A 27,520-nucleotide genomic window follows, 5' to 3' on the forward strand; every position below is an offset into this window, starting at 1 on the left:
ATGTAGTAAGCATTTAACTATTGTTTTCTGTATACCCTTATAATTCGGCATTCAGTTAAATTAGGCATTTTTTTTCGGTCCCGTGAAATTCAATTGATTAGGTTTTACTGTAATAAGTGATATATACTATTTGAACTATTCAATTCGAAATTATTCGACCAAATCACTATTCGCTTCGAATTCGCTTCGGACCTCAAATTCACTATTCGCCCATCCACATTTAGTAAGCCAATGTTTACAAGTTTATACGCCCGATAAAACTACTATCCTTACTTCGTGTAGCTGTCTACTAATGTACTATCGCAATCGATGCTTCGCCTTTCGGGCGAAACTGCGACTTTTTATTCCAAATCCGCCATTAGCCCTTTGTGATGTGTCAAAATGGCTCAGGCCTCGCCCATGTGGGCTTAAAAACAGATTGGAATATTTTTACGGTAAACTGGCCCGGTGGGTGGAGACGCCCGCCCGCTGAACCTACTGCCCCTCCCTATAATATCTAGTTCGCTCGCAGTTCTCTCAGCTTACTATTCATTGTTTTGCGCCTCGGCTAGGGAGCGCCGCACGGCTCTGCCCAATCAACTGTATTCTAGTACACTCTACATACAGCAATACAGCCGCCCTGGCCGTTCTGACAGCAGTGAAAACAGCCGGGAGTGGCCACTTGCCGTAAGCACCGAAAAGTCCAATGTTATAAGCGCGAAAATCCCGAGAAACTGTGAGGGAGGCGCCGTCACGCGGCCTGCGGAATGTGATCGGCTGCACTCTTTTTCGGAGAACGAATCCGCTTGCTGTCCGCGGCCACTGCCGGAGCACACATGCCGAAGCCGTTCTGGCGCAGCGCAGTGAAATTTCGGTAAATTTTCTGTGTTTGGCACAGTTTGGCGCAGGAATCTGCATTTGTATCAAAATGGCACAACTGGCACAGGAGTCCCACCCCTGAGTGCTGTCATGTTCACAATAATTTCCATTTTGCATACAGTTCCTTGTTCGATCACTCTGTGGGCATAACTGCTTTTTTTCACATTCACATTCTTTTTGATTTGACTTTAACATATCGCATTTACTCGCATAGCGAATGCGCCCCCCTCATTGGCCATTGGTCGTGTTGACACGTGCATGGAGTCACTAGACTGCCAGCACGTGTCGCAATGGGTTGGTATAGAAGCTACGCTAACATAGCTTCAAGCTCAAAGCTGTTGAGTCTGCGTTAGAGAATGGCAACTGTTCATTGGGAAACACTTCGGCGTCAATGAAATATGCATTTGAGATGGCGACACAAAAAGCTGAAGGCTATCAGCAAGACACACCAGGCTTTCCACAGAATGAAGACAGGCCACTACCCAGAGGCCGAAGAAACAATATTTTACCACGTCATAAAACTCCCGACGCAATCGCCGTGCTGTATCGGATGAAACAATACAGAATGGGGCACGCCAACTTGCAAAAAAGCACGGCATCCCGGCTACAAACTTTAAGACAGGCAGCAGCTGGACAATGTGCTTCATGCGGCAGCACGGGCTTTCACTTCGGAGGACAACGTTGTGTCAGTGGCTGCCTTCCGCATATGAAGAAAAATTGTAGAGGTTTAATGATTCGCAATAAGAATACAGCAAGACAAGAACTTTGTGCTCTTGTAAATTGGGAGTGCGAATCAAATGCCACTGAACTCCGACATGCAGCAAAACAGTTCAGGAGAAAGGCGCACGGAGCGTGCTAGTAACAAAGGGCAACTGTTAAGGCGCAAAGGATAACCGTCATGCTCAAAAAATTACCTGTTACAGGATGACACTATTGGAGTTGAAGCAGCCAAAGCAACGGGCTCATGTGTGGATTCCTCGTGAACAGGTTCCGACTCAGAATACCGTATTTACTCGAATCTAATGGGCACTTTTTTTCCCATAAAACAGGTCCAAATATTGCGTGCGCATTAGAGTCTAGTACGACCCTAAATCTGCGTTACCATATAGCCGGCGGCATTTCAAAATGACCGCCTCGCACACGCGTCGAGCCTATCCACACTCTAGCCTAGCTACCGTAGCTTCCTCCATGTGCTGCAGTACACGTGCTTAGGCATTTGTCTACCGTCTTTGTTCCCGTTTTCTGCGTCTGCTCTATCAGCATGAAGTGCCGAGTTCATCCTGATGCCACATTTAAAAGGAAAGTGATCATGCGTGCGGAAACGGATGGAAATCGGGCTGCTTCACGGGCGTTCGGAGAATCCGAAACTTGCGTGTGGGACTGGCGAAAAAAGAAGGAGAGGATTTTCGCCAGCAAAGCAATGTGGAAGAGTTTCAGTGGACTGAAACAGGACATATTCTGTAACGATCCACTTTGACGTTACGATCGCGTTGGCCCTATCTTGAAAGCGATCTGCGACGGGGAAAGTCGGCTGCGCGCTGTGTTTGTTGAAGGAGAGGCATGCTAGCACGAAGGCCAATTTGCTTGCCGTGCTTCGTCACTCCAGCGTATTGACAGCTCGTTTCTGCGTTCAACGAGCGAGATGTGTTCATGTGTGTTTGTGCCCGCGTGACACCGTGCTTACTTATTTAGTAAGCGAATGTTTGCAAGTTTATACAGCCAATAAAACTGCTATCCTTACTTCGTATAGCGGTATACTAATTTGCTATCGCATTCGATGCTTCGCCTTTCGGGCGAAACCAACTTTATTTATTAATCGCAACTTCAGTGCATCAGGAGTAAATCTGTTTTTCCAAATGAGAGAAAGTTGTATTCCTGTGCGTGGTACTGTAAAGGAATTTTTTTTCTTTTTTGACCACGGAAAACGGGGTGTGCGTTACAATCGAGGGCACATTAGAATCGAGTAAATACGGTCTGTGCTTTCAAGGTGAGAAAAAAACGACTTGGGTCATTCCCATAACTTATGTCTATGTTTTATGCATTCGTGGCTGTTTTTGGATGCAATCTTTGTGCACCATAGATTAGGCTCAGTAGTAACCGCAAAAAAAAAATTGCTAGAATTTACCACACATAACGAACACGTGGTTGATGCTGAACACTTGGAGCACTTGGCATAACAAACACTTACCCCCCACCGGGGCTTTCTTAAATATTGAAATGCAATACACTTTTTAAATTATAATTTTTCCTGTAACTTACAATGCACAGCTAAACCTTCGATTGTTATATGAGCAGAAAAGCGGCAGAATGGCCTCCTAGAATGGGTGGCGGACACAGTAGCATCTCGGAGACCGAAGTGGTGCTGTGAGAACTTGCACCCACGGCTAAAAGAGGGCACCACATTGCCGCTAGCACTAGGATTTGCAGAAGTCACAGATGCAGCAACTTATTGCAGCAGCTTTTTATTTTCAGAAGTGGCTAAAAAGGACAAAATGTGAACGGTTAACAAAAGTTGCACTCACTCCCATGAAAGCCACCCACTAATTTGCAAGGTGTGCTGGCATTGCCCTCACTTTTTAAAGTGTTGCTGGCGTAAAGACTTCCCTGTTTTTTGGAGATTGCTCAGATCAAAATTTCCGTGCGCCTTTGGAAGTAACCAGCGCAGGTATAAAACACTTCCAAAGATTAGCTTTTCATTGCGTCAGAAAAATACTAGGTCCTTAAAAATCGGTTGTCAGTCCCTTTAAGATATGGTCCCTTGTATTTTCAAAGTCAAACGCCTAACAAAAAAGAAATAGAAAAAGCAGTACTTACACGTTTGCGCCTTGCAGATGTTGACTGAGACATCTGGTTTTTCGCATCTTCATTTTGTTTTGCCTGCTGCAACCACCTCTGCACAAGAAATTATTAAAAAAAAAATTGCTATGCTGGTCTGTGTACGCTTCACAGACAGAAAAGACAGTGTGTACAAGTAGAAGAAAAAAAAAAAAAAAGCAACGGAAAAAGACAGCAACGAAATCAGTACAGAAGTAACGAACCCTGCAAGGCAAAATAACTAAAACAATTCCTCTGAGAACGGACAAAAGTGCTGCAAAAGGCTACTATGAAATATACGAAGTGTTTCACAAAATGTGTTTGACTCTGTGAGGGTTTTTGCCGTACATGTACAGTGCCAATGTAATGTTTGATATTTTGTGCGTATTTGACACCACTGGTTGTTGATTGTGCCATCTCTATAGAGTTGCACAAGCTCATTTGAAATTGCATTTCCACTCGCCAGGATGTGCTACTAGACTTCTTTAACTCAGGGCACTCATTTACAGGGTCTAACGTGCATCGTCTGCTACCTCCAAGGCATCGTGTGGAAGCACATGTTCACATTTTTGTTCCCACATGGAATCTGGGGACTGGAAAATGTATCATAGGATCAGTGGTACTGAAAGGTCATGTTTTCGAGGAACATATGAACCAGTAAAAAAATAAAAAGCGTAACTGTATTGGGTTACAGTTTGTGTACTCAATCATGAACGTTGGGGCTGGGAAATCGTTAACCCTTTCAGGGTCAATACCGTACATGTACGGCCTCCGCGAACACCCTCAAAATGTTCATTGGCGTACATGTACGATATCGCTTGTACATTTAAAGAGCGCGCCTCTTTCGATCATTTCTTTCACTTATCATGTGCTGCCGCTTGACGGAAACACGTGGTATTTTTTACTTGCGCCAATGCCTCTCCGTTTTTTTGTTTTTGTTTATGGCTACGGCGCGTCGTCTATCGCTCGCTTATCTGAGTGTGCGTGCGCACTTGGCGGCAACAAGTGCGCGATTCTTTCTATCATTTCTTTCGCTTGGTACATGCTGCCACTTGACGGGAACATGTGGAATTTTTTACTTGCACCAATGCCTCTCCTTTTTTTATTTTATGGCAACGGTACGTCAGCTATCGCTCACGCATCCAGGAGCGCGCGCGCACGGCGGTGGCAAGTGCGCGCCTCTTTCGATCATTTCCTTTGCTTGGCATGTGGTGCCACTCAATGGGAACACGTGGAATTTTTTACTTACGCCAATGCCTCTCCGTTTTTTTGTTTTTTTTTTATGGCAACGGCGCGTCGACTACTATCGCCTGCGCATCCGGGCGCACGCGCGGCACTGGCGGCAAGTTACGGTTTTCTCTGGCGGCAGATCACGCTTGTTGCACGCGCTAAACTGATGGCTATCTGGTTTCAAATCTCTGAAAGGGTGACCGCTTGTTACTCGATCGTTTATCGCCCACCGCAGCGCGATTACACCTGTTCCCAGGCAGGCGCGTATATACACAAACGATGCTGCCGTTTTTGCGTTTCCTTTTTTGGAGATCGCAAAAGCTCTATTGCACCTTGTTGGCGATAAGACAAAGGCTTCTCACTTGTTTCGGTTTCCGGACGTGCACACAACCATTTTTCAGTGTGTTTATCTTCTTATTCATGAATAAACATTGTGTATTTTACAACACAAACAATTTTTTCCTCACTTTACTGTTAACTTTAAACAGATTACGACCCTATTTTTTCGAAATAGGTTCTTTCGAAGAATTTAAATCAGCAATAAAAAAAATCGACCCTGGGGGGTCGTATTTGGCGAACAAAATTCGACCTTCAAAGGGTTAAAAAACTGGATCGTGTGAACAAGGTTCTACTGCATACAGCGGAACCTTGTTATAAAGAAAATGCATCGGCCACGAAAATACCTTCGTTATTTCAGATATTCATTATAGGCATATACATGTAGATATTAGCAAGAAAACAGGTCTATGTAAAAGAAATGACACTGGGGTGCTTCTGACCGGCCAGCAAAGGGCCTCCTGCAAATTTTGATGACCCAGAAACATCTTGCTGTGCCTACACAAGGCACGGGAATAAATTACGTACATGTGCTCTGCACCACTCTGAATACGCAACAATGCGATCGGTGTTATCGTGCAGGATCCGCGTGTTGGCCTGCCAAGTGCAGCCCAATCAAGCCAACCTGCTGGCCAAAAGGTGCATGCCGCCAAGACATTTGGGACATGAAAGGGACTTGATGTGAATCTGTAATCCACTACTACAGCCGTCAGTCTACAGCTGGTGCATCTGATCTCATGCTTCATCGCCAATAAGGTCTACGAGTGCGAACATTCAAGCATCTTATCTGCCAGTCTGCCCTACCTCAGTCCACTCATTCCACCTAGCTCATTGGGTGTGGTGGTGTAATTGCCCTCTCCTGTGGACTAAGGTATGTCGGGCAGACTGGCAGAAGCCTGAATGTGAAATTATAGGAACACAGTCTCCAGGTGCAGAAAGGAAGAGAGGTGTTTTATGCTTTACATTGTAATCAATGTGGCTGAACTCCGTTTCTTGAAAAGACCGTAATAATAACTAGGCATGCAGGTGATAATACCAGAATGATCCTTAAAGCAGCGGCTATTGCTAAAGGCCATTGCATCAGTAAACCTTCAGTCACCTTGTCCAAAACTGAACTTTCTTACCTACAACATGCAAAAGATGGTGCACCGTCTTAATTTAATTGTTGCTTTGCAGATTTGCAACGTCTTTAAGTTCGGCAGTTTTAGGTTGTGGTCATGTGTGCTAGGGTTAAAATGTGTGCTTACGATAATAAAGTTCAGTTGGAAGTTGGCGCTTATTTCCATTGTTACTTTCCGTCCTTTGTCTGCTGTTGTGCTGAGCCAATCACCATAGGAAATTCTGGTTGTAAACTAACTTGTAAAACGCCATGCAGGGGGTGTTCCAGCACAAAAATTTTTGAATATCGCTCAGGAATAGCAGATATATAAGCAAATCAAATGTTGGAAAATGATGGTGCAAGAGGAGCTACCCTCGCCGAGAGACGAGGATAGACGTTGTAAGACGTTGGCCTTGGCCAAGGTCTTACAGCAGCATTTCTCGCCTGTCTTTTCTCAAATCAGAGCCGGGGCCCATCACAAATTATGAGCCCCGCCTACGTTTTCCCCCTTTTCCTTTTTCTTGCTGTGTGGCACATTTTCCCTGTCAGTTTTGTGCACTGTTCGTTTCATGGGAATCCTCGTTTTATTCACATTGCCATTGGCTATGTGTGCACAATATGCAGGTGCCGTGACCTGATAAGTGAGAGCTATGATGCCATCTCTGCTGGCAAGAAGATTGGCTGCTTTGTGGATGAGTGCTGCAATGCTTACATTTGAATTTTCAATGATTTTCATGGCAAACAACGGTGCTGTTTGCATTGTGTCTGCATCATTTGCAGACACAATCTTCATGACATCATCACCATGCCACAACTGTTTGTTTGCAATGCCCAAAACTAACCAGAGGCCCTTTGAATGACAAGACAAAAAGAAAAGCAATTGAGGAGAACAAGGAGAAAGTCAAGATTGCATACCCGTTCCTTGACAAGCTGTGACCATTTTGGGTCAACATCAAACATGGGGTTTTTCTCTAACCACTCGGCAAGGTGCTTCAGAGGAGGTGCCTTGCTTCCAGTGATCTGTAAGAAAAGTTCATTCAATGGATTGCCTCAAGGAGTGCTGTACAGTTCATGATAAGTGACAAAGGATACACGCAAAAAGATTCTGACCTTCTTCCCGGTCAGCCGATTGATCACAGAGACATTCTCATCTCCGGTGAGGCAGTGCGGATCCAGCTTGCTAGGGTCCAACCGAGGTCTCCTGCCCCTTCGCCTTGACTCGGGCAACTCGAGCAACTCCAGCTGCTACATGCAAAACATTGGCAAAGAAATGTAGTCTTTTCAGAGGATCAAAACAAACCAGAAAGAAAGAAACAGAAGGAAAGAGAAAAAAAAAATTGCACACTAATCAACCAGTAAAATATTATACAGAGTAGACCGCTTATAACGTAAGTCGCGACTCCTATCCGCACTATAAGCGGTACCACACTATAACCAAAGCAACAATTTTCAAGGCCCGCACATATGCAAAACATGTGCACCGAGCCGCCACGTGTATGTGACAGTCGAGAAATGCGGCTAGAACGTTTGCACTCAATTTACATTCGAATCTCGTTAATTCGAACCAAATCACGCGGCGGCGCCTCCGACCAGCATTGCTCCGCCACCGCCATAGAGTAAAAGCTTCGGAGAGACCCCTCAATGTCGCGCGCGAACAGAACAAGAAAGAAAAAAAAAAACGTGGCGGAAATTTCACCCTCTCTCAATTGGCAAGGTCGCCGATTCTGCGTTGCGACGGAACATGCGTGTACGTGCCGATGTCTCAGCCACGCTACCGTCGCCACGCGTAGAAAATGGCAGTGAACCTTTCTTTCTCCTTTATGCTTCCTCTACTTTCTAGTCACGTGTTGACCTTGCATGCTACGGCTACGGCGCAGAGGGAAGCAGCGGCGCTGCCCCAGGCTGGCCACCGAAACTGCCCCACGCCGGCAAACGCCCGCTTCCCGATAACGGCAGAAAACGAAACTTCGGGGAGCTGGCGCCGGGCCGGCTGGAGCGGCGGCGGGCGCGCACGGTGGCAGTCGAAAGTGAGGGAGCTACCTACGAGGGAGGGCAAGGGGAGCCACCGAAGCGGCGGAGTTTCCGAGGCGAAAAACGCTTCCCTGCCGCCCTCCTCCCTCACATTCCACGGTCTCCGCATGCGCCCTTCGCCGTGCTGTGCTGGCGCCACCCGCTCCCTGAAGTCTCGTTTACTGCCGTTATCGTGAAGCGAGCGTTGGATGGCATTGGCAGTTTCGCGGCCCTAGCGTGCTATGCACACCGTGATCATTCACGACTCGCACTTGAGATTCTGGTTTCAGCCTCACTGGCTGTTCGTTCGCACCACGTGCCCTTCTCCTCCACTTCGTCTCTCTTTCTTCCTCGAGCACTCCTTGGGGCACCCTTTTGCGGGGAGCGTTCGCCGTCTCCGCTGACTTCTGTACTCCCAGGCAGCCGCCCGGTAACCGATATTTCGTTTCCCGCAACTGCACTATAAGTGATACGTGTATACATGAAGTGCTATGGGAAAATTAACGGGAGTCTGAAAAGACTGCACTATATCCGGTCCTGCACTATAAGCAGTTACGTTATAAGTGGTCTATACTGTACAGTTGAATCTCGCAATAGCAAAATCGGCAGAGAAAGCAAAAATTCACTTTATCAAGAACTTTGTCAGCGCGATATTTGACAGCACAGATTGGGAATCAGTCACAAAACAAAACCTTATGATTAAACTTCCTTTAGTCCACTTCGGCAAGTCTTGCTCGAGGCTTATACCGCATTGCCCATGGTGCAAAGTGTCAGTCAGTGATGGCAGCACTACCATGGAGCGGTATTCGCGGTTAATCGCTTTCGGAGATGCAATCACTTTCGCAATGTTTCGCGTAACTTGGCACCAGACACTGAGCAGCAGCGTTTCTCGAGCGCACGTCATCGCCTGTAGGCACCGACACGTCCAGTGGAGAGCGTGAATGTGATCATATCTTGCACCCCCAAAGGGTTTAACCAAGAATGGGGCCCCTACTCTGAAATCTCCGTACGGTGACGCCAAATCTGCAGGCGCATGATGCCTCTTGGATGGTACCGAAACCAGTGTTTTTCCAGCAAGGGAGGCATATTCTTGGATGATCATTCAGTCACGGCCGGATGCGTGGCAACCAATGCTACGGCTGCCATCTCAAGCGCGATAACCAAGTTCATGGTGGTCAGATATGGATTTCTTTGCTTTTGCTGTGCTTTTCTTACTGAACCACACATTATACACTGCACTAGGTACCAAAAAATCGTCATCAGATTTCGGTAGAGATGTGAAATCTCTAAGCCATCACTCCTATCAGAATTCCGACGATTATACATAGACAAGCTATCTTTTTTTCTTTATGCCACTCCTCACACAATAATGCAGCACTCACTGATTACAGTGGAACCTCGATACAATTCTACGTAACACAATTTTCAGGAGCAGTTAGGAGAGGACTGGGCACAGAGACATAAGCTTTTCGAACAAGACAAGAGGAATGGCCATTACAAGCATTATGCATTGTCTGCTAAGCAGATGAACAGGTAAGGCATGCACTGCTATAAAGTTAACTGCAAAGCCTCATTGCTCACTCACTCCTAGTAGATGGTGCATTCGCTTTGAAAATCACTGATAGGAATGTGATGTGAGCAGGATTCACGATTCCATCCCACAGCTCTGACGACTGCTGACAAACGACTGCTGACGACTGCTTGCGCAATCATATGCCAGCAAGAACAATAAAACCTGACGATATTAATACAGTCGACTTGCATTACCTCAACCCTCAAAGGACCAACAAAGCTGATCACATTATCAGGCGAGTTGAATTAAACACGATGCAGAAACAAAAAAACAAAAAAAAAAACAAAAAAACGGTAGAACACCACTGATTCTATTGGCAGTTTTTGCACTATTTTAACACGGCTCCAAATCAAACAAGTGCACCGCTTCAATGTGTCTAAAGTAGAACACTAATGTAGAAATGACATCACAGCTCCTAACCAAAGTGGCAATCTAACTCGCACCCAAGAAAAATGGACAAGGGTCTAATACATGGGTTCCCAAAGTGGGTTCCGCGGAACCTACGGGTTCCGCAGGCCCCTGCTCGGGGTTCCGCGAGCCACTGATAAATTTTCCCTGGTCCCGCTCTCGACAAGTGTCTAAACGGCGAACACGAGGTGCGCTTGATCGAAAGAACCTCCATTACCCATGCCCGAGTGTCAAAAAGCACATCACAGTGCGTAACAGCAACGCGCGAACTGCGCAATAAATACGCAAGCAGCTTTTAGCCACCCAACCTCTGAGAACGGGCAGCGCGCCTAAGCTTTCACACTTGAATCTCGGAGGCCGTAGCTTACCACCATGCGCGTTTCTCCTAATTGTAGATAGGGTCGGTGCCGATAGTGTGCGCACTGACGTATACGTTGGAGGGAAAAAAAAAAAAAATGCGCGGAGCACCGCAAATGCGCGCCGCAGAAGAGCAAGAACGGCGTAGCGTCCAACCGAAACGAATCGGCGTAGTCCACATCGCCGTGGTCCTCAGCGGCGATCGTAAGCGGAACGTGACTGACAGCAACGCCGAAGCGCTTCGTGCCTAACATTTAAAGCCTTTATTCTTGCATTTATCGCCGCGCGCAACACCGCGTTGGCGGCGAAGTGCGTAGTCGCTATCTCTAATCGCGTCGATAACCACCGCAGTTTCGTCCGCCGCGGTTGCGGCAAATAGTAGTTTCGTTTTCACTCGATGCGCGCGTTGGCTGCGTGCCTTCACAACTGCGCAGTCGCCTCCCATGGCAGCGTCGATAGCGACCGGCCGCAGTTTCGTCCGCACTTCTTGCAGCGAACGGTAGTTTCGTTTTGACTTTGTGCGTGCGTCAGCCGCCTGCCTTCTGAACCGTAAAGTCGCCGTCCATGATCGTCGATAGCGGCCGCGGTTGTTTCGCTTTGATTCAGTGCAAAGCTGTCGAAGATAAAAAGCACCAGCTACATCGCAATGGACGGACAATTTGTTGGCGAGCAGCTGAGTGGCGAAAAAATAATCGAGATGTGCGCCCGTTGGTGTGCAATGCGCGTCTCAGATGAAAACTCGCGCCGCGAAGGATGTCGCGAGGCCTTCGCCGCTGCTAGCGCTAATCAGTCATGAGATGAAGAGAATTTCAGCTTCCGCACTGGTCTTGTGCTAAATAGAAACAAGATTTGACGATTCATTGAGTAAATAGAAGCGCGATGACGTAGTGAAGTATTTGTTTATTGTTTTCTTGATACCTCGACATTCGGTTAATTCGGGGAAGGGGGGGGGGGGGAGGTTCCTTGGCACTTTATGGAGCTTAGCAGGGTTCCGTGGGATGACTGTACTTGAGAACCCCTGGTCTAATATGTGCTGCACAATGGCAGCCGGTTTCCTAAAATGAACTTCACCACACTTTTTTAACAGCGGAGCAGTTTAAGCTTTTCGTTTCCCTGCGTAGCGTTCGTAAAAACTCGCCTAGCGATGATGTCACAGCGCACAGCTGTGCCTCGCTTCACCTTGCGATAGCCAATCGATAGCCCATCAAAAGCTTATCGATAATCCATCAATAATCAATAAATTCTGGAAAATGCTGGGGATGACTTCGCAGTGCCTAGCCCAAATACGTGGCCAATACCTTGCAATAGCCAATCAATAGGTAATTAATAATCAATCAATAATCAATAAATTACAGAAAAGCTTAACCCGTAAGGCCAGGACCAGCTAGGTGCCGATCAGCTCCTCTGTTTCTTTAGCCTTACGCCACAAGTGCAAGCTACGGTAATTTTTTTTTTTTGAAGTCAGCTTTGCAGCAGCACATCCTTGTTATGCGGTAAAGCACACAAAATGCCGTGAAGGCAGTTTTGGTTTCGTGTCTGACTGCACCTTGCAGGCAATGTTCGCCCAATTTCGTTGGGGAAAAAATAGGCGTTTTTGATGGAAAATGACTTGTGCTCAACACATTCACTGTCCCCAAAAATTCACCGATGCAGACATGGCCTCTAAAGAAATTGCTATTGGGGTCACCATAGCATGCGTGCTGACTGGTCAAGTTTGAATTATCCAGCGACGGCTAATTTTAGGGTCGAAATATTGAAAGTTTTGGCTCACAGAAATGCATGCGCATGGACAGGCCCTTAGGTCAGGATCGAATTTACCGAAAAATCAAATTAACCGCAGTTGAATTAATGGACGTCTATTGAATTGTGCTCCTCCTTTGCCTATTCATCTATGAACAGATAGACGACGTAAACTGAAAGCTAAGGAGAGGTTCTGATAAATGCATACTGGCTGTCACAATGTTGCACATTATACAGTGCAGTCCACTTATAACGATATCAAGAAGAACGAAAAGTCCGATCGTTATAACAGATCATCGCTATATCTGCCGTATCAAAAAAGCTGCCGAATATGCCTTTGTACTGAATTTGCCACTTTGTCACGAGTAAGAGGTCGCCCGTGGCGAGAGAAGAGGACGACGAAGTTCGCGGAGCGTTCCGAACGGCGCGAGCGCTCGAGGCCCGCGATCCGAGACGTAATCCACGAGGCAGAAGCATCGAAGCAGTATTATCGACGTGGCTCATGAGCTGGAAGATCGCCTCGTCAGCCATGCTCCGACGACGGGAGAGCAGAGGACCCGGCCACGAAGTCGTGAGATTGGCAAATCCCAGGTGTAGCTGTAGTCCTCGGAGACATCCGGACGAAGCTCCTGGGACCGGCCACTGCTGCTCACGGTGGTTCCGGTCTTCCTCTTGAGAATCCCTCTTCCTCGGCCAAGCCCGTTCAACTGATAATCACCGGGGCACCGGGAGGCCACGCAGATCGTCGGAGGGCGAAGAACACTTCATGAGGCAAGTGACACGTCAGCGGCGGCTACCGGAGCTCCAGCCACGCACTCGGCCAGGTCAACGGAACCGCGAGTCGTCGGCAATTTACAGCATCAGCGACAACCCGAACGAACAAGACGCGAGGCCTAACCCGACAAGTGACACGTCAGTGCCAGCTACCGGAGCTCCACCCACGTACTTGGCCAGGTCAACGGAACCGCGAGTCGTCGGTATCTACGGCAGCAACGACTCCACGAATGGATACGACTTGGACCCGACAAGAGGACCTTCAAGTCGACGGTCCGTAAGAGCCCATGTTTCTGCTTTGCAACGCAGTTAGGCCGGGGCCAGGGTGGTCAGTCGAGTCGGTGCTAGAACTGACCTAGAGACTTATAAGGCGGAGTTAGGCTCCGAGACAGAGATAGATTATTTTCTGGTTCCTGATAGTTTTGTATTTAGTCAGTTTTATATTTTCTATTGAGTATTTTTGGTTGAATTATAGTTTTAGTTTTGTGTGCCGCGTACTTTTGCCGTCCTTGTACATATTAAATCCTTGTTTGCTGTGCTATCAGTCGTGTCTCCTCCATCGAGAGTAGCGCATGTACGCAACTCTCCGCCTCCCAAGCAAGTAGAAGGTGACACACTTGCGATAAAAAATCGAAGTTGTAGACAGCAGGCTGTGAAAAATAAACTGTTTTACTTATACCTCTAAATAGAGTTTCAATCATTACGCACGTTGACAATCAGAAATCTGCCCTTGCTTTCGCGGAAGTTTCAGGTTCACAACTGCAGTGTGCATCACGTGCAGCTGCTGCGCAAACACTGGCAGCTATAATTTAGCGTGCATGAAATCAATCAGCGGACTCATTCGACGATGGTGCACTCTGCGTGAACAGCGCGGTCGCGCGAGTAGGCAAACTTTTTGCTCAGCCTCGGTTAAAGGCAACTTAGGAATGCAAATTTCACGATTATTCTGCATGAAAAACGCCACCCAGAAGCAAAATTTCGATCGTTATAACCGATATGCAGTGAATAACATATCTTTAGGTTTTTTTTTTCTCATAGCTCTAATGCATAAGTTGAAACTCTTAAGTCAACTTCATCGTTATAACCAATATATTGTTATACAGTGGAACCCCGATATATGAATAAGGGGACCACGCAAAACCGTCGTATAATCAAACTAAGAATATAGGCAAGTGACGCTCGGTCATTCCCAAGAAACGGGTACAGACCGCCTGAATAAGCCCGTGGCATGAAGTTGCACTGATTCTAAGGAAGGTTGATTAAATTATTAAAAAATTACTGTATTTATTCAATTCTAACGCGAGTTTCTTATTTTATGATTTCGTTGCTTGAACTCGACCCTCACGTTACATTCTAACAAAGACAAAATACCATTTTAAAACGATGGGTCTAAATCCCAGGATTTTCAGCATTACGCTGGCAACCTATAACTTCACGTCTCTATCCAATCCATACACAAGTCGACTGAAGTCGAGACTTGTTTCTGGTTGGAATCGATGCTGTTTTCACTGTGCTTGTGGCTGGTTACAATACTGCAATGCTCTACGACATTTTACGGTTCGACTCCTTTCATTCGCGACGTTATGGCGACGCAGGGTTCGGTATGACGGTCGCTTCGAGAGACAAGCAATTTTGATGACCAAGGAGCTGGGAAAGCCCGCCGAGGCTTGGCGTCTCGACATCGGCGATTTGCGGATGACGGGACCAGCCACAGGCCCACTTAAAATGCGAGGCCAGTCGGGAAAGCTCTTGAAGTGGCTTGGTACTGACCCTGAATGAAATGATTGTGCGGTCTTTTAAGAAGTACTTAAGTCTCAAACAAGCTCGATGGCGCGGAAGATGACAATTCTCAGGCCATCACTTTTGGAGAAAGTTTCACTTTCGCGAGACTCTGATCGTCCCGACACCGAACCCCTGGAAGTATACAGCCGACAGCTCTATTGGCGCTGCTAGCGAGCATAGGACAGCGCCAGAAACACTAGTCTGGGACGCTTTCAGTGCCGAGTCACGAGAAATTTTGTAAAAGTGAATTTATCTACAAAAGTGAGCACTCGAGAAGACCGCCCCAAGGAAAGCTCCATCTCCTCTTCAGACGACCATGATGAGTGAAGAGAACATTTCCGAATTGAGATTCCATAAATAAAGCTACCATTTCATTTTCCGTTCATCTCGTGTTACATAATCAGTTTTATTTTCTTTATTTTGCGCGACTGGAAAGTCGTCCCTCACGTTACAATCGCGGTCGCGTTACATTTGGGTATATACGGTATTGCGCACCCGTTATCAGCCAGCTGCAGTGTGTGTACGTGCCAGAATGCGTCTGCTTAGAACTTTTTTCTTCTCGGATGATACCAGAGAGGCATCGTACGAAGCGGGTCGGCGTAAAATTGAGTTGTATAATAGAGGTTATTAATACATTATTGCTATGGAGGTTTTGCCGGGACCAAACTAATTCGTCGTAAAATGCGGCTTGTCGCATGACCGGGGGACGTATAATCTAGTTTCCACTGTATGTGGTATCGTTATAAATGGATTGCACTGTTTAAGCTTTCAGCTGGATATATGACTTAATTAAACTGAGGGTCAGCCATATCTTGTGGCATGATCATGCTCATTCCGGTGCAAAATTTCTTTAGGAAAGATAACAGAAAGGATACTCACATGGCTTGACAGAGAGGGCATGGGCGAAAAGGCCATGGCCGCTGCAGCGGCTGTCAGACTTGGGTGGCTGGCCATCAGCTCAGGATGGTCATCCAACCAACGTTTGAGGTCCTGGTGCATGGCTGCTGCCGCCGAGGCCTGCTCTGCCGCCTGCTGCTGCTGCTGCTGCTGTTGCTGAAGGGCTGAAGAGCCACCGCGAGAATCCACAGCCTTGTTCGCGCCAGGGAGGCTAGTAGCCACGCTGCTCAGACTGGGGATGTCTGCCATTAAAGAAAAAAAAAAAAAATGTGCAGAGGTCACCCTTGTGCCAAGTACAGTGTAGACCGCTTATAGTGTAAGTCGCCGGAGTCTCGAATATCCGCACTATAAGCGGTACCGCACTATAACCAAAGCAACAATTTTCAAGGCCCGCACATATGCAAAACATGTGCACCGAGCCGCCACGCGTATGCGACAGTCGAGGAATGCGGCTAGAACGTTTGCATTCAATTTACAGTCGAATCTCGTTAATTCAAAATAATTCACGCGGCGGCGCCTCCGACCGGCATTGCTCCGGCACCGACAAAAATCGCATTGCGACGCGTGCGATCGCACCAATTTTTTTCGCTCCAGTCGCAGCATGTGAAACGGCCTATAGAGTAAAAGCTTAGGATAGACCCCTCAATGTCAGCGCGTGTAGAAAAAAAAAAAAATGCGGCGGTAATTTCACCCTCTCTCAAATGGCAAGGTCGTTGATTCTGCGTGGCGCCGGAACATTCGTGTATGTGCCGACGTCTCAGCCACGCTACCGTAGCCACGCGTAGAAAATGGCAGTGAACCCTTCTTTCTCCTTTATGCTTGCTCTACTTTCTAGTGACGTGTTGACCTTGTGGGGTCTCACATGTGCTCTTGGGACAAAGGAACGACAACACAGTAGTGCAAACAAGTAAAAGGGCATTTATTGCACCTTACATACACTAACACACACTAGCTGAATTACAACCAATAGAACATTCACATGGGCGCGCGACAAATCAAGGATGTCCGACTCACCGTGACCCGATAGCGAGCGAATACGTTCGCCCCATGCCATGACACCATCGCCTAGTCGTTCACGTGTACAGTCACGCGAACGGTGACGCGCTCGAACGATCCATGTTCGTCCATACCGGTGTCCTGCTCTTAGCCTCGCGCGTCGGTCGCGCGAAGCGGGCTGGCGCACGCGCGAAGCGTTTGTGCGTGTTGGCCGCCAATCCCAACCCAAAGAGAAAGCGCCCTCGGCCTTTCTCTCCCAAGTCACCCCGCCGTTCGGTGGCGTTAGCATCGCGACACTCGCGCCACCTCTCGCAACGCGCCGCAACCACTACAACCACCGCCAGCACTTAGCCACGCGGTGAAGCCGGACCACAGGAGACATGTGGGGAAAACAACATCAGGGGACGCGTGAGAGTCGCGCATCCCCACAACCTTGCACGCTGCGGCTACGGCGCTAAGGGAAGCAGCGGCGCTGTCCTAGGCCGGCCAACGAAACTGCCCCACGCCGGCAAACGCCCGCTTTCCGATAACGGCAGAAAACGAAACTTCGGGGAGCTGGCGCCGGGCAGGCTGGAGCGGCGGCGCCTGCACGGCGGCGAGCGCGCACGGTGACAGTCGAAAGTGAAGGAGTTACGAGGGAGGCCGAGGGGAGCCACCGAAGCGGCGGAGTTGCCGAGGCGAAATCCGCTTCCCTGCCGCCCACCTCCCTCACATTCCACGGTCTCCGCGTGCGCCCTTCGCCGTGCCGTGCCGGCGCCGCCCGCTCCCCGAAGTTTCGTTTACTGCCGTTATCGTGAAGCGAGCTTTGGCCGGCGTTGGCAGTTTCGTGGCCCTCGCTCACTATGCGCGCCGTGATATTTCACGACTCGCACTCAATATTCTGGTTTCAGCCTCACTGGCTGTTCGTTTGCACCACGTGCCCTTCTCCTCCACTTCGTCACTCTTTCTTCCTCGAGCACTTCTTGGCACTCCTTGGGGCGCCCGTTTGAGGGGAGCGTTCGCCGTCTCCGCTGACTTCCGTACTCCCAGGCGGCCGCACTGTAACCATTATTTCGTTTCCCACAACTGCACTATAAGCGATACGTGAATACATGGAGTGCTATGGGAAAATTAACGGGAGTCTGAAAAGACCGCACTATATCCGGTCCTGCACTATAAGCGTTTACGTTATAAGTGGTCTATACTGTATAAGGAAAGCAGACAAAAAAAAAACATGCCATGTGGATGCAACCACGTGCAGGGTCTTTACCCAAGTCAATGCACTGATTAAAATTAGGTTTCCTTACAGAAGCTCGGTGCATGATGTTATGTTGTTTTTTGTTTTTTTTTTCTCCTTTCATGCTCGCCCTAATTGTGCCATCTGCCATGACACAAGCTGAAATCACATACAATTGGGCTCGGAGTAACAAGCTGTGCAAAAAGAAATGCAAAAAATTGTTCCCACAACAGCACAGCTGACAAAACAATGAACGATGCCTAAAGCTGCCATGTGGCCGATAAGCCTTGCTAAAGAAAAATTATATGCTGATGCATGCGTATTATACAATCCATATTAAAACTTTGAACATTTGCACACCCATATAAAAAGAAAGCCAGAAGAGGCATTCAGCAAAACAGAGGAATGCCTGGAGTTGAAGTTGCAGGTAGCGATTGTAGTCTCACTTATAATACTTTTGATTTTATGATGTATGTTTTGGTGCCTGCTTTCTATATGAAAAAGGCCTAGAACTAGATTACAAGCACTGTAACCACTGCACTATTGGAGCACTTTTCAAAGGCACAGAGAATAACGTGGCAAACAGCATCCTACTTCTATACAAGATTGACTCACAAAACGTGCCAAGTGCGCTACTCAAAGAATGTGAGGCCTTCTAAGCAGAAAGGGAGCATGCATTTGCGCTGTTCATGAGTGACAATGGCCATGAGCTCCTTTAAAGCTCCTAAATCTCACCATTGAACCAGAATTAGTACATCTTGTCTAGACACCATATTGTGTTCACACACTTTCAAGATTTGCTCCACATCTTCCGTACTTACAAAAATGAAAACACCCTTTAATGAAGTTCCATAATGACTTTGCATGCAAGGGCATATTCAGAAACATAAAAAAAATTAAATTATGGGGTTTTACATGCCAAAACCACGATCTGATTATGAGGCACGCCATAGTGGGAGACTCCGGAAATTTGGATCACCTGGGGACTCTTCAACGTGCACCTAAATCTAAGTACACAGGTGTTTTCGCATTTCGCCCCCATCGAAATGCGGCCGCCGTGGCTGGGATTCAATCCCGCGACCTCGTGCTCAGCAGCCCAACACCATAGCCACTGAGCAACCACGGCGGGTATATTCAGAAACTTCATCCTACAAGAAATTTGGTGAAGTGTTTGGCCCCAGTGAATTTCTCAATGGCAAATTTCAAACATCACTGTTTTCATTCGTTCATTTGTCCCAGACTGCCCAGAACTTTATTGCTCACTCTCGCACATGCTATGGCAATGTACCGCGTTACCAAAGGGCCCTCCTCTCCAGTGAGCCTGAATGGGAAGAAGCCTTCAAAAGTCCAGACCTCAAACTCCAACTCAAGGCCGTCCAGAAGGCCCAAGAACTGGCTGAGCTTCACGTTCCCATCCCGACTAGGGCGTCGCCTACGGTTTCGGCCAGAGGAGCTCCCCGCGTGGAATCTGCAACAGCTTAACAGGACCTAATAAAATTCTTGACTGGCCGACTGATTGTCATAGGGCAATGGCACCCTTTACCCTAAACCTGCGATGCTCTGTCCAATGGCAGATTGCCTGCTTTACTTTCATTTTTATCCCAGCTCAACATGAAGTCCCCACCACGATTACATTGTTTGTGCCCCTGTCAACTCTCTCACCTTTGTATTGCTTTGTTATTTGTTTCCACTGCTCACTAAGACGACACAGCATTTTGGAAGATAGTCCTTGCTGCAGTGAACCATAATGGCAGTCATGCTGAGCAGGATGTGGTGCAATCCAACTTTTAATTTTCCTGTGCTGCTCTCTGGCACACACTGCTGGAAATGTATTGGAAGGGTGCCAGAGCTTTTGCCTGTTGATTTGTGTACCTGCGCCTGTGTACGTCGGTTGTACGTTTCATGTATCGCAATAAATTATTAATGGCTTCTCCAAGGCAGCATGTCTAGGAGTCGTGTAGCACTCACAGACTACTGAGTGAAAAGGCCTGATTGTGCTGTTGTGCTAACAGTGGGGCTGATAAAAGCACGCTGTGTTCCATGTGTTGACGTGGCTGCCTTGGAATTTGTCGTCGCCGATTTCTACACTTGTAGCTCACTCCTTCTATTTCTTTTACACATTCTTCAGACATTTCACATATTTAAGAAGCCTTCGAGTGCAGCCTTCCATGTCGGATTTACCAAAGCGGTGCATTTGTTTACATCGACATCTACAGACAATGATCATTGTTAGGCTCAAATATTGTAAAAACTGCGCATCGCTGATATGAAATAATGTCAAAACATAGTAAAACATATGTATCTGCACATATGAGCCATATTGTTTTACCCCGAGACGAATAAATATGAGCAAATGACTCCCTTAAACAATTGAATTGTGAACCAGATACATATATTATCGGCAGTTATTACTGATTCTCATTTTTCTTTAACTTCATAGTTACATTTTGACAGTTTCATAAAGTATTATTAGAGAAAACTATGCTCGCACAAGCGTTAATTTATAGGCCGTGTCGTCCTCTCGCAAGAACGCAGATGCCATGACTAACACCGTTGGTAAATGAGTACAGCGATTGTTGATGTTGCTGTATTGAATGCACCGTCTCTTGTTTCCCGTTTGATGTAGAGCTAAACAGTGCATCTCTGGAATTAAGAAATGTGTAAGCATAACAACGTGTACAGACCCACCCATCTACATAGCGAATGGGACTGGCAGCTTTCAGGAACAGTGACGTACAGATGTTGGCCAAGCGCTATGTAGCCACTGCCCATGCTTATTTTGTACATGCTGCGAGATGTGAAGAGTAGTTGATTTCAAATTGTTGCAAGACTATAATTGAACTATAAAAGCAATTTCCTTCATGCTAACTGCTTACATTTAAGCTCCGCTGGTAGCCGGTGCACGAACTCGACGGCTCCACAGGGCCCAACCTTTGCTGAACGGGATCAACATCAGCTCAAACTTTATGTACATGGTTTGAGGGAGTTGAAGCTTGTGCACTCAAACTTTGAAGGCATGTTTCGACTCATTTTGAGCTCGATTAATTATATATACAAGCGAAGCCACTGTGGCTATTACGTTGCTGGTTCAGTGCCCGACCACGCGGTGGTCGGGCTAACGATGGTTGGCATGGCGATTTTGTCGGTGCTGTTGACACGAAAGCCAGTTGCACAACAACTCCCACTCGTCGGTTGCGTCATTGTCAGCCTGGTACAATCGACGACTGATAATTCGAACTTCACGGGGAAAGTAAATAAGCCTGAACTATCGAATGTCCAAAAAAAATAATGTGCCCAAAAAAGATAATTTCATTTACGTAATGCCCACGTGCAAGGAAGAAGTGGTCGATTCGTTGCTACACACACTTCCGCCTACTTGCAACCAAGTATATTTCGGCCGGTTTTCTGTTGTCGCTGTACGCTGATGCAAGGACTGCAAAGGCTCGAGTCAGATCCGCTCGGCACATCATCATCCGAGTTAGAGTCACTGTTTGAAAATGGGAGAACTTGCTGAATTTTTTCATCATCGTTCAGTTTAGCACACAACACCGCGCTGCCGACATCTGCAATGTCTTCAAATGTAACGACTTTAGGAATTGGCACACCGCAGACGAGCAGGTCATTAATGAGGTGTGCGTTTTGAGCTCGTTGTGGTAGGCGGCAGTTCAGGCTCTTAGTTGCGGAGTTGGGGTCATTCGGACTACGACAGGGTGCGAGGGCACCGTTGATGCCATTTAACGCAGCCTGTCGATAACGTCCCGAGAAAGACTTCTTGGAGCCAGCAGAGCGCTGTCTGGAACGCCAACTGATGATGATGATATGTGATGTTTAGTAGCACAAGGGCCAGGTCTGGCCAAAAAGCGCCATGCAAGTGATTATGAATATTTAATAAAACAGTGAAGTAGGAAAGGATTGAACACGGCTGTATATCGGCCTAAAAGTAAGTCGCTCTACAGTGCGCAAAACATTAATGTATTAAAATTCTGGCAATGGCTTTAAAGTGTCCTGTGAGACGTAAAACATGTTTTGTAAAGATGATTTTCTAAAATTTGTAAGTGCCAGTGGCACTGCTGCCTCATCAGGAACCTTGTGTGCAAGGCTTTGGAGGCACATGCGATACAAATGCTAGTATCGCAGCAGATGCCTTTTTTGAGAGGTCACACTATGAATTTATCGGGCGTAGAACAGAATGGCGAGAGTGTGCCATGCGCTGGGATGCCGGAATAGGATGTGATGATCGCGATGTTGATGCGACTTCACAATTCAGGCAAAGACTCCAAGATCAGCATTTTTAATTTAATCTGAGGCATAGTGCTGCGACCGAGACAAGGCCTCGGGGATTACCATATTACGTGTAATCTCTGAGGCCATACTTCATGTCTCGTCGAGGTTGCCAGAGGAGATAATGGTGGCAGAATACACATACACTATAGTCACGCACGGAGTCTGGATAACTGACTGTAGAACTGGCGGCTGTCCGAAATATCGGTCGTCTTTACACATTATTAAGTCTACGGGGCAGGGCCATTGGCGGTGCCGCGAAGCCGTCCGAATTACCAAGCATGTCTGGATTATTGGTGTCCAATGTATCGGTCAGTGACTGTGTATGATAAAACTGTCTCAGCAACACACTGTGCTGAATAGTTGGCCAATCGTTGGCGTCGGCGTCTGGTCGGTCTCCTATCAAACCAGCGTTACCCTGCCTTAAACGAATATGTGAAGTGAGGCACATGCTGTCTCTACCACCAAGTGAGGGCCAAAGCTGCAAGAAGACTTCTACAGCAGCATGACGTTTTTTGAAGTGTCACCCCAGTGTAACGCCGGGCTTTTTCGATAAAGTTCACATCAATGAAAAATGGCTACTACGTGATTCAGTGTGCAGTCCGGACGAAGCCCTGGCAGCTTTCCATTTTAAATGTGGAGTTGCAGTCGTATACTACAGACGTTTCCTGCACCACATCGATGTAGCGCTACTGGCGGAGCTGCAACGTGGTACCCTCCAGAAAACTTGCCTTCGAGATTGGCTTGTGCGTGCAACCCTTCCAAAATGTTTCGCAGCTAATCTGCTAGGGCTGGGCGCATGCGCCGTCGCGCCGTGAAAAAGGTGGATTGAAAGAGAAAAGCATTATGTATTACCACTACTGAATGCTTACTGCAAATGGCATCCTGACAAAAACAAAGCTTCATTATTATAAAAGAACTCTTTTCCATGCAAACGTCACTACTAGTTATTGCTCCAGCTCTGGTTAAAAGACTTGCTGAAGGCTCACCACACGACTCATCCCCATGCTAGGTTCTTCAGGGAAGCTCAGTTATGGCAGCCTACCCATGTGCAACTTGGAAAGCCGATTGTAGAACAAGTTTCTATGCACGTGCATAATGTAGGTCTCCCTTCCACTCCAGCGCTAGAAGCCAACAATAAATGTGGTCCATATGAGAAACTTCACCAGCCTGACATAAGATGCATGTGATTTGCATGAAAATCTTGCGTGCTTGCCCACAAGCATGATTTATTTTTAAGCAATAAAGAGAGCATGTGCTTCTTATATTTTGTGGGTTCCCCACATATGCAGTACAGGAATAGAAGGCAAATGCAATCTACAGCCATGCGACCTATTTCTTGTGCTTGTATGTTCAAAATAGCCACTATTAACATTTCAATTCTTACCCCTGACTTGTCGACTGCTGCTGGGAACGTCTGCACCATGAGGCATAACGCTTGATGACAGCATAGAAGACAGAGACAAGGGCACTGTAGTGCTTTTGTGGGATTTGGGAGGCTCCTCGTGGCGGCTCTGTAAGGAGTAGTAAATAGCTGTTAGTTTGGTGTCATAAGTAGATGCAACACTCCAAGAACAAAAATGAAAACTACACATATTGGTAGACCAGTCAATACTGCTGGAAAGAAGAGCACAGGAAAGGATGACTAGCAACCAACTTGAAAGCTGAGGGCAAGCACACAAATTTGATACTTATTTTGAGCAAAAATTGGCTGTTTTTTATGTTGTTCACCTGCTCTTCTTGAAAGCTGAGGGCAAGCACACAAATTTGATACTTATTTTGAGCAAAAATTGGCTGTTTTTTATGTTGTTCACCTGCTCTTCAAATATTAGTTAATTTAAGCATGATGCCCTACCGAAACAAGTTGAGCCTTTATCAGTGAAAAAAGAAATGGTGCAACCAGCTGCCAAACAGAATGTTTGCCGTACAGATCATTCCCGGCAACATTACCTACTGAAGACTAATATTGCATGCTTAAACAGGTTTAAAAACAGAACAAGAGACAAATGTGTAAGCATGAACGCACACATACAAAAAGCTATCGGGACGAGCTAAGATAAGCATTTGAAGCACAAATAAATTTTATAAAGCACACATGTGCTTTATAAAATGTATTTGTGTTTGTGGTAGATCTTTCTTACCATAATCCTTTATGTTAAAGCAGTTTATAAAAATTATTTGTACAGCAATATTTTTTATTCATTTTCATGTGAAACAATTTAATGACTACTTTCACAAATGTTAATAATACCAGCACATATGACACTGTAATTTGACACAGTAGTGATACAAAATTTAAAATCAGATGTTCTTATTGTACTACTCCTCTGTGTTAGCGGTTGCCCCTGGAAAAATGTGGCCAAGAATATTTTTTCCGATTTTAAAAATGCTTGCAGCTCATCTCAAAGTGCAGCACTTTGCAACACAAATGTCAACAATGTGACACATTTTTCTGCTCCATAGTGCTCTGTGACAACTGACACCACTGATTGTAATGCTTGTGCAAAGCACGACGATAAGAAAATGCTCCTGTGATCGTACCCTGCTAGGCTGCTCGCTTACGTCTCACTCGCACTTCTGTGCTGTAGTAGTTAGAAAAAATACCTCTTAAGCATTGGAAATATGCAGATTTCTGATGCCTGTTAACTATCTCGCAGGGAGATCAGACCCTCAAGTTAAGGGATGGTACAGCACAATGCTTCAGTCATTTTCTTATGCGAGGGCCAGTGGCTACAGTTGGTCAAGTTTCTCTATGCAAGAAGACGACAGCGATTTATAGCATGAAGGCATGTCTGAACCCAAGTTGCCGACAAATAGTCAAACCTCGTTACAATGAAATAGCATCCAACACAATATACCGTACTTTCGCGCATATAACCCGCACCCTAAACTTCGAACGCGACGAAAAAGAAATAACCTCGCGTATAACCCGCACGCTTATCAGAAAAAAATGCGGACTAGGAAGTTACAACTACGCGCAGTCATCATTTCGTTTTCTAAACAAATTTATTTAAAAACGACTGCCGCAACGTCAGTGCTGTCATCCAATTCACTGCTGCCATCCAAGGCTTCATCGCCGCTCACAAAGACTTAATCGTCTTCGGAACCATCTAAGCTGTTGCATATGGCACATTTTTTGAAGTTTTTGCACACCATATCGGCCGGGATCGCCCCTCACACATCTACGATCCACTGGCACAGCAGTTCAATACCTGGCCTTCGCACGCGTCCTGTAATCATGAGGGCATAAAGACCGTCGGCCATCCACTGGCCAGACTATGGATGTGGATCTGGCTATAACCTGTGTTGGCCTCTTATTGGCTTAACACACGTCGATGCCGAAAGGCATGTGTACAATGCAGACTCTGTATGACAGGCCATGCGTTGCCGTGAAGCTGACCGCTACCCCTTCCCCTTCCCTTCGCGAATATTTGCAGATAATCCGCACCCCTACTTTATAAACAACTTTTTTCAATTTCTGGTGCGGGTTATATGCGAGAAAATACGGTAACTTCGTTATATTCGATCTTCGTAGTAGGCATAGATGGTGATATCAGCGGGGAAAAAAAATTCCAATCATGTCTATGACAAAGTAAGGCAAGCGTGTTATCTCCGACAGGCCAGCAAAGGGAATCCAGTTGATTTTGATAGCCCGTTTGTGGCTTGCTGAACCAATACATGGCACAAGAGCAATAAATTACACACCCACATTTTGCACCCTCACTGATACGCAACTGTGTGATTGGTGCGATGACATGAGCCTGTGCTGAATGTGCCCTTGGAAGTATCTTTTGCCGAGTACAGCTGCTGTCCAATTTTGCGGATATGGAGAGAGCCACAGTAGGAGCCAAATTCTGCTGCAACGGCCACTAGTCTAGCCCGGGCGTCTGATCTAGCTTTCAATTACCAACAAGGTTACAGCTACAAACATATTGATGGTTAACATCTAATATTGGCTTCTCACAGCGACAGTTTTTGACATTTTAGAGCGCAGCTCTTAGGCACCTGTTTTTGTGTTAAGCGTTGGCATCCCTCGGCGTAACGGAGCGATTGATGAAAGAGCGAACGTGGAGTGGGGGATGAAAGAAGGCGAAAGCGAAGAGAATGCGAGAAGGAAAGCGGAGGAGGAAGGTGCAGCAAGACCATCAGGCAGAAATCGGAGGAGAAGGGTATGGCGAAAGTGTGAGAAAAAAAAGAGTGGTGCCGCGCAAAAAGGGCTCTGCGGCGACGACCGCTACAAGAAGGTGCCAGAGTAGCCCGCCATCTGTTCACCGATGGCATGCAGCTAGTGCGTCCACCGATAACATATGTGGAAACAAAGCGCTGCTTGAGTGGAGGTCTGTCTGTGGCGGCTGCTGTGAATCGCGCCCACGCATCACCCACGCGCTGCCTGTCGCGATCTCCCGAATAGCGAGGCTGTTGCGCCACACTTTGCTCCATTTGCAATGTGCCACAAGAGACACGATTGTCCGCCGCAAGAGACAATTGTCCGCACCAGCCAATATATCCCGAAATGAAAACGCATATATAGCCTCGCTCAAATTTCGCATTAGGGAGTATCATAATCGTCAGTGAATTTTTTGGAACTATAATACTTATATGAGCCACATGCAAACAAAAGTTTCCTTCACTATATAATCGATACCATGTCAGGTGCTGCATGTTTGGTTTCGCTATAGCAGGAATATATTCCACTGAAATATTCATGGCCAACCAAATTTAACCTTTACTTTGTTATACCTGATCATTCATTATATCCGTGTTTGTTATATTTAGTTCCGACTACACTGAACAGCTCCGATTGCCTTGATGTGAATGTCACGCTGTCACAGTGGATGCAGAGTTTTTAGCCATTAGAAATACAAAACACTAATGGGCTGGCATCACATCCCACCAGATGAGAGCAATGCCATTACCAGCCACTGTCAATCCTGTTTCCTTGTATTCGCTGGCCTCTCTGCAGTGTTAGCCCTTCCACTGGTGTGTCTGCGTTTGGTGGCATTTTTTTTTATGTAGCCAAGGAGCACAGCGTGGAAATGCCGAACAAATAGGATGTTCCGGCGATTTTGTGCTCATTGTATGCATGGAGGTTACAGCTTGTTACAGCTTTTTCTAATTATTATTCACTGTTCATGCAAGCGTTGCTTTA

The 27,520-nt window shown here is 46.7% G+C and overlaps 1 protein-coding gene across 16 annotated transcripts in view; it reads right to left on the reverse strand.

Moving 5' to 3' along the window:
* The window catches only part of LOC119466299 (chromodomain-helicase-DNA-binding protein 7-like), a 554,757-nt gene that overhangs the window by 16,991 nt on the left and 510,246 nt on the right, over positions 1 to 27,520 (reverse strand). For 14 of the 16 annotated variants that reach the window (XM_049669824.1, XM_049669819.1, XM_049669863.1 and 11 more), the window contains 5 exons: positions 23,759 to 23,885; positions 15,861 to 16,120; positions 7,448 to 7,582; positions 7,253 to 7,357; positions 3,673 to 3,750 (listed from right to left, as the gene is read on the reverse strand). In XM_049669824.1, the coding sequence (XP_049525781.1) occupies positions 3,673 to 3,750; positions 7,253 to 7,357; positions 7,448 to 7,582; positions 15,861 to 16,120; positions 23,759 to 23,885 (705 nt within the window). The remainder of the gene's footprint in view (positions 1 to 3,672; positions 3,751 to 7,252; positions 7,358 to 7,447; positions 7,583 to 15,860; positions 16,121 to 23,758; positions 23,886 to 27,520) is intronic. The other 2 variants (XM_049669821.1, XM_049669884.1) reach the window with 1 other exon arrangement.

The sequence above is a fragment of the Dermacentor silvarum genome, chromosome 1 (assembly GCF_013339745.2).
Source record: "Dermacentor silvarum isolate Dsil-2018 chromosome 1, BIME_Dsil_1.4, whole genome shotgun sequence".
NCBI lineage: Eukaryota > Metazoa > Arthropoda > Arachnida > Ixodida > Ixodidae > Dermacentor > Dermacentor silvarum.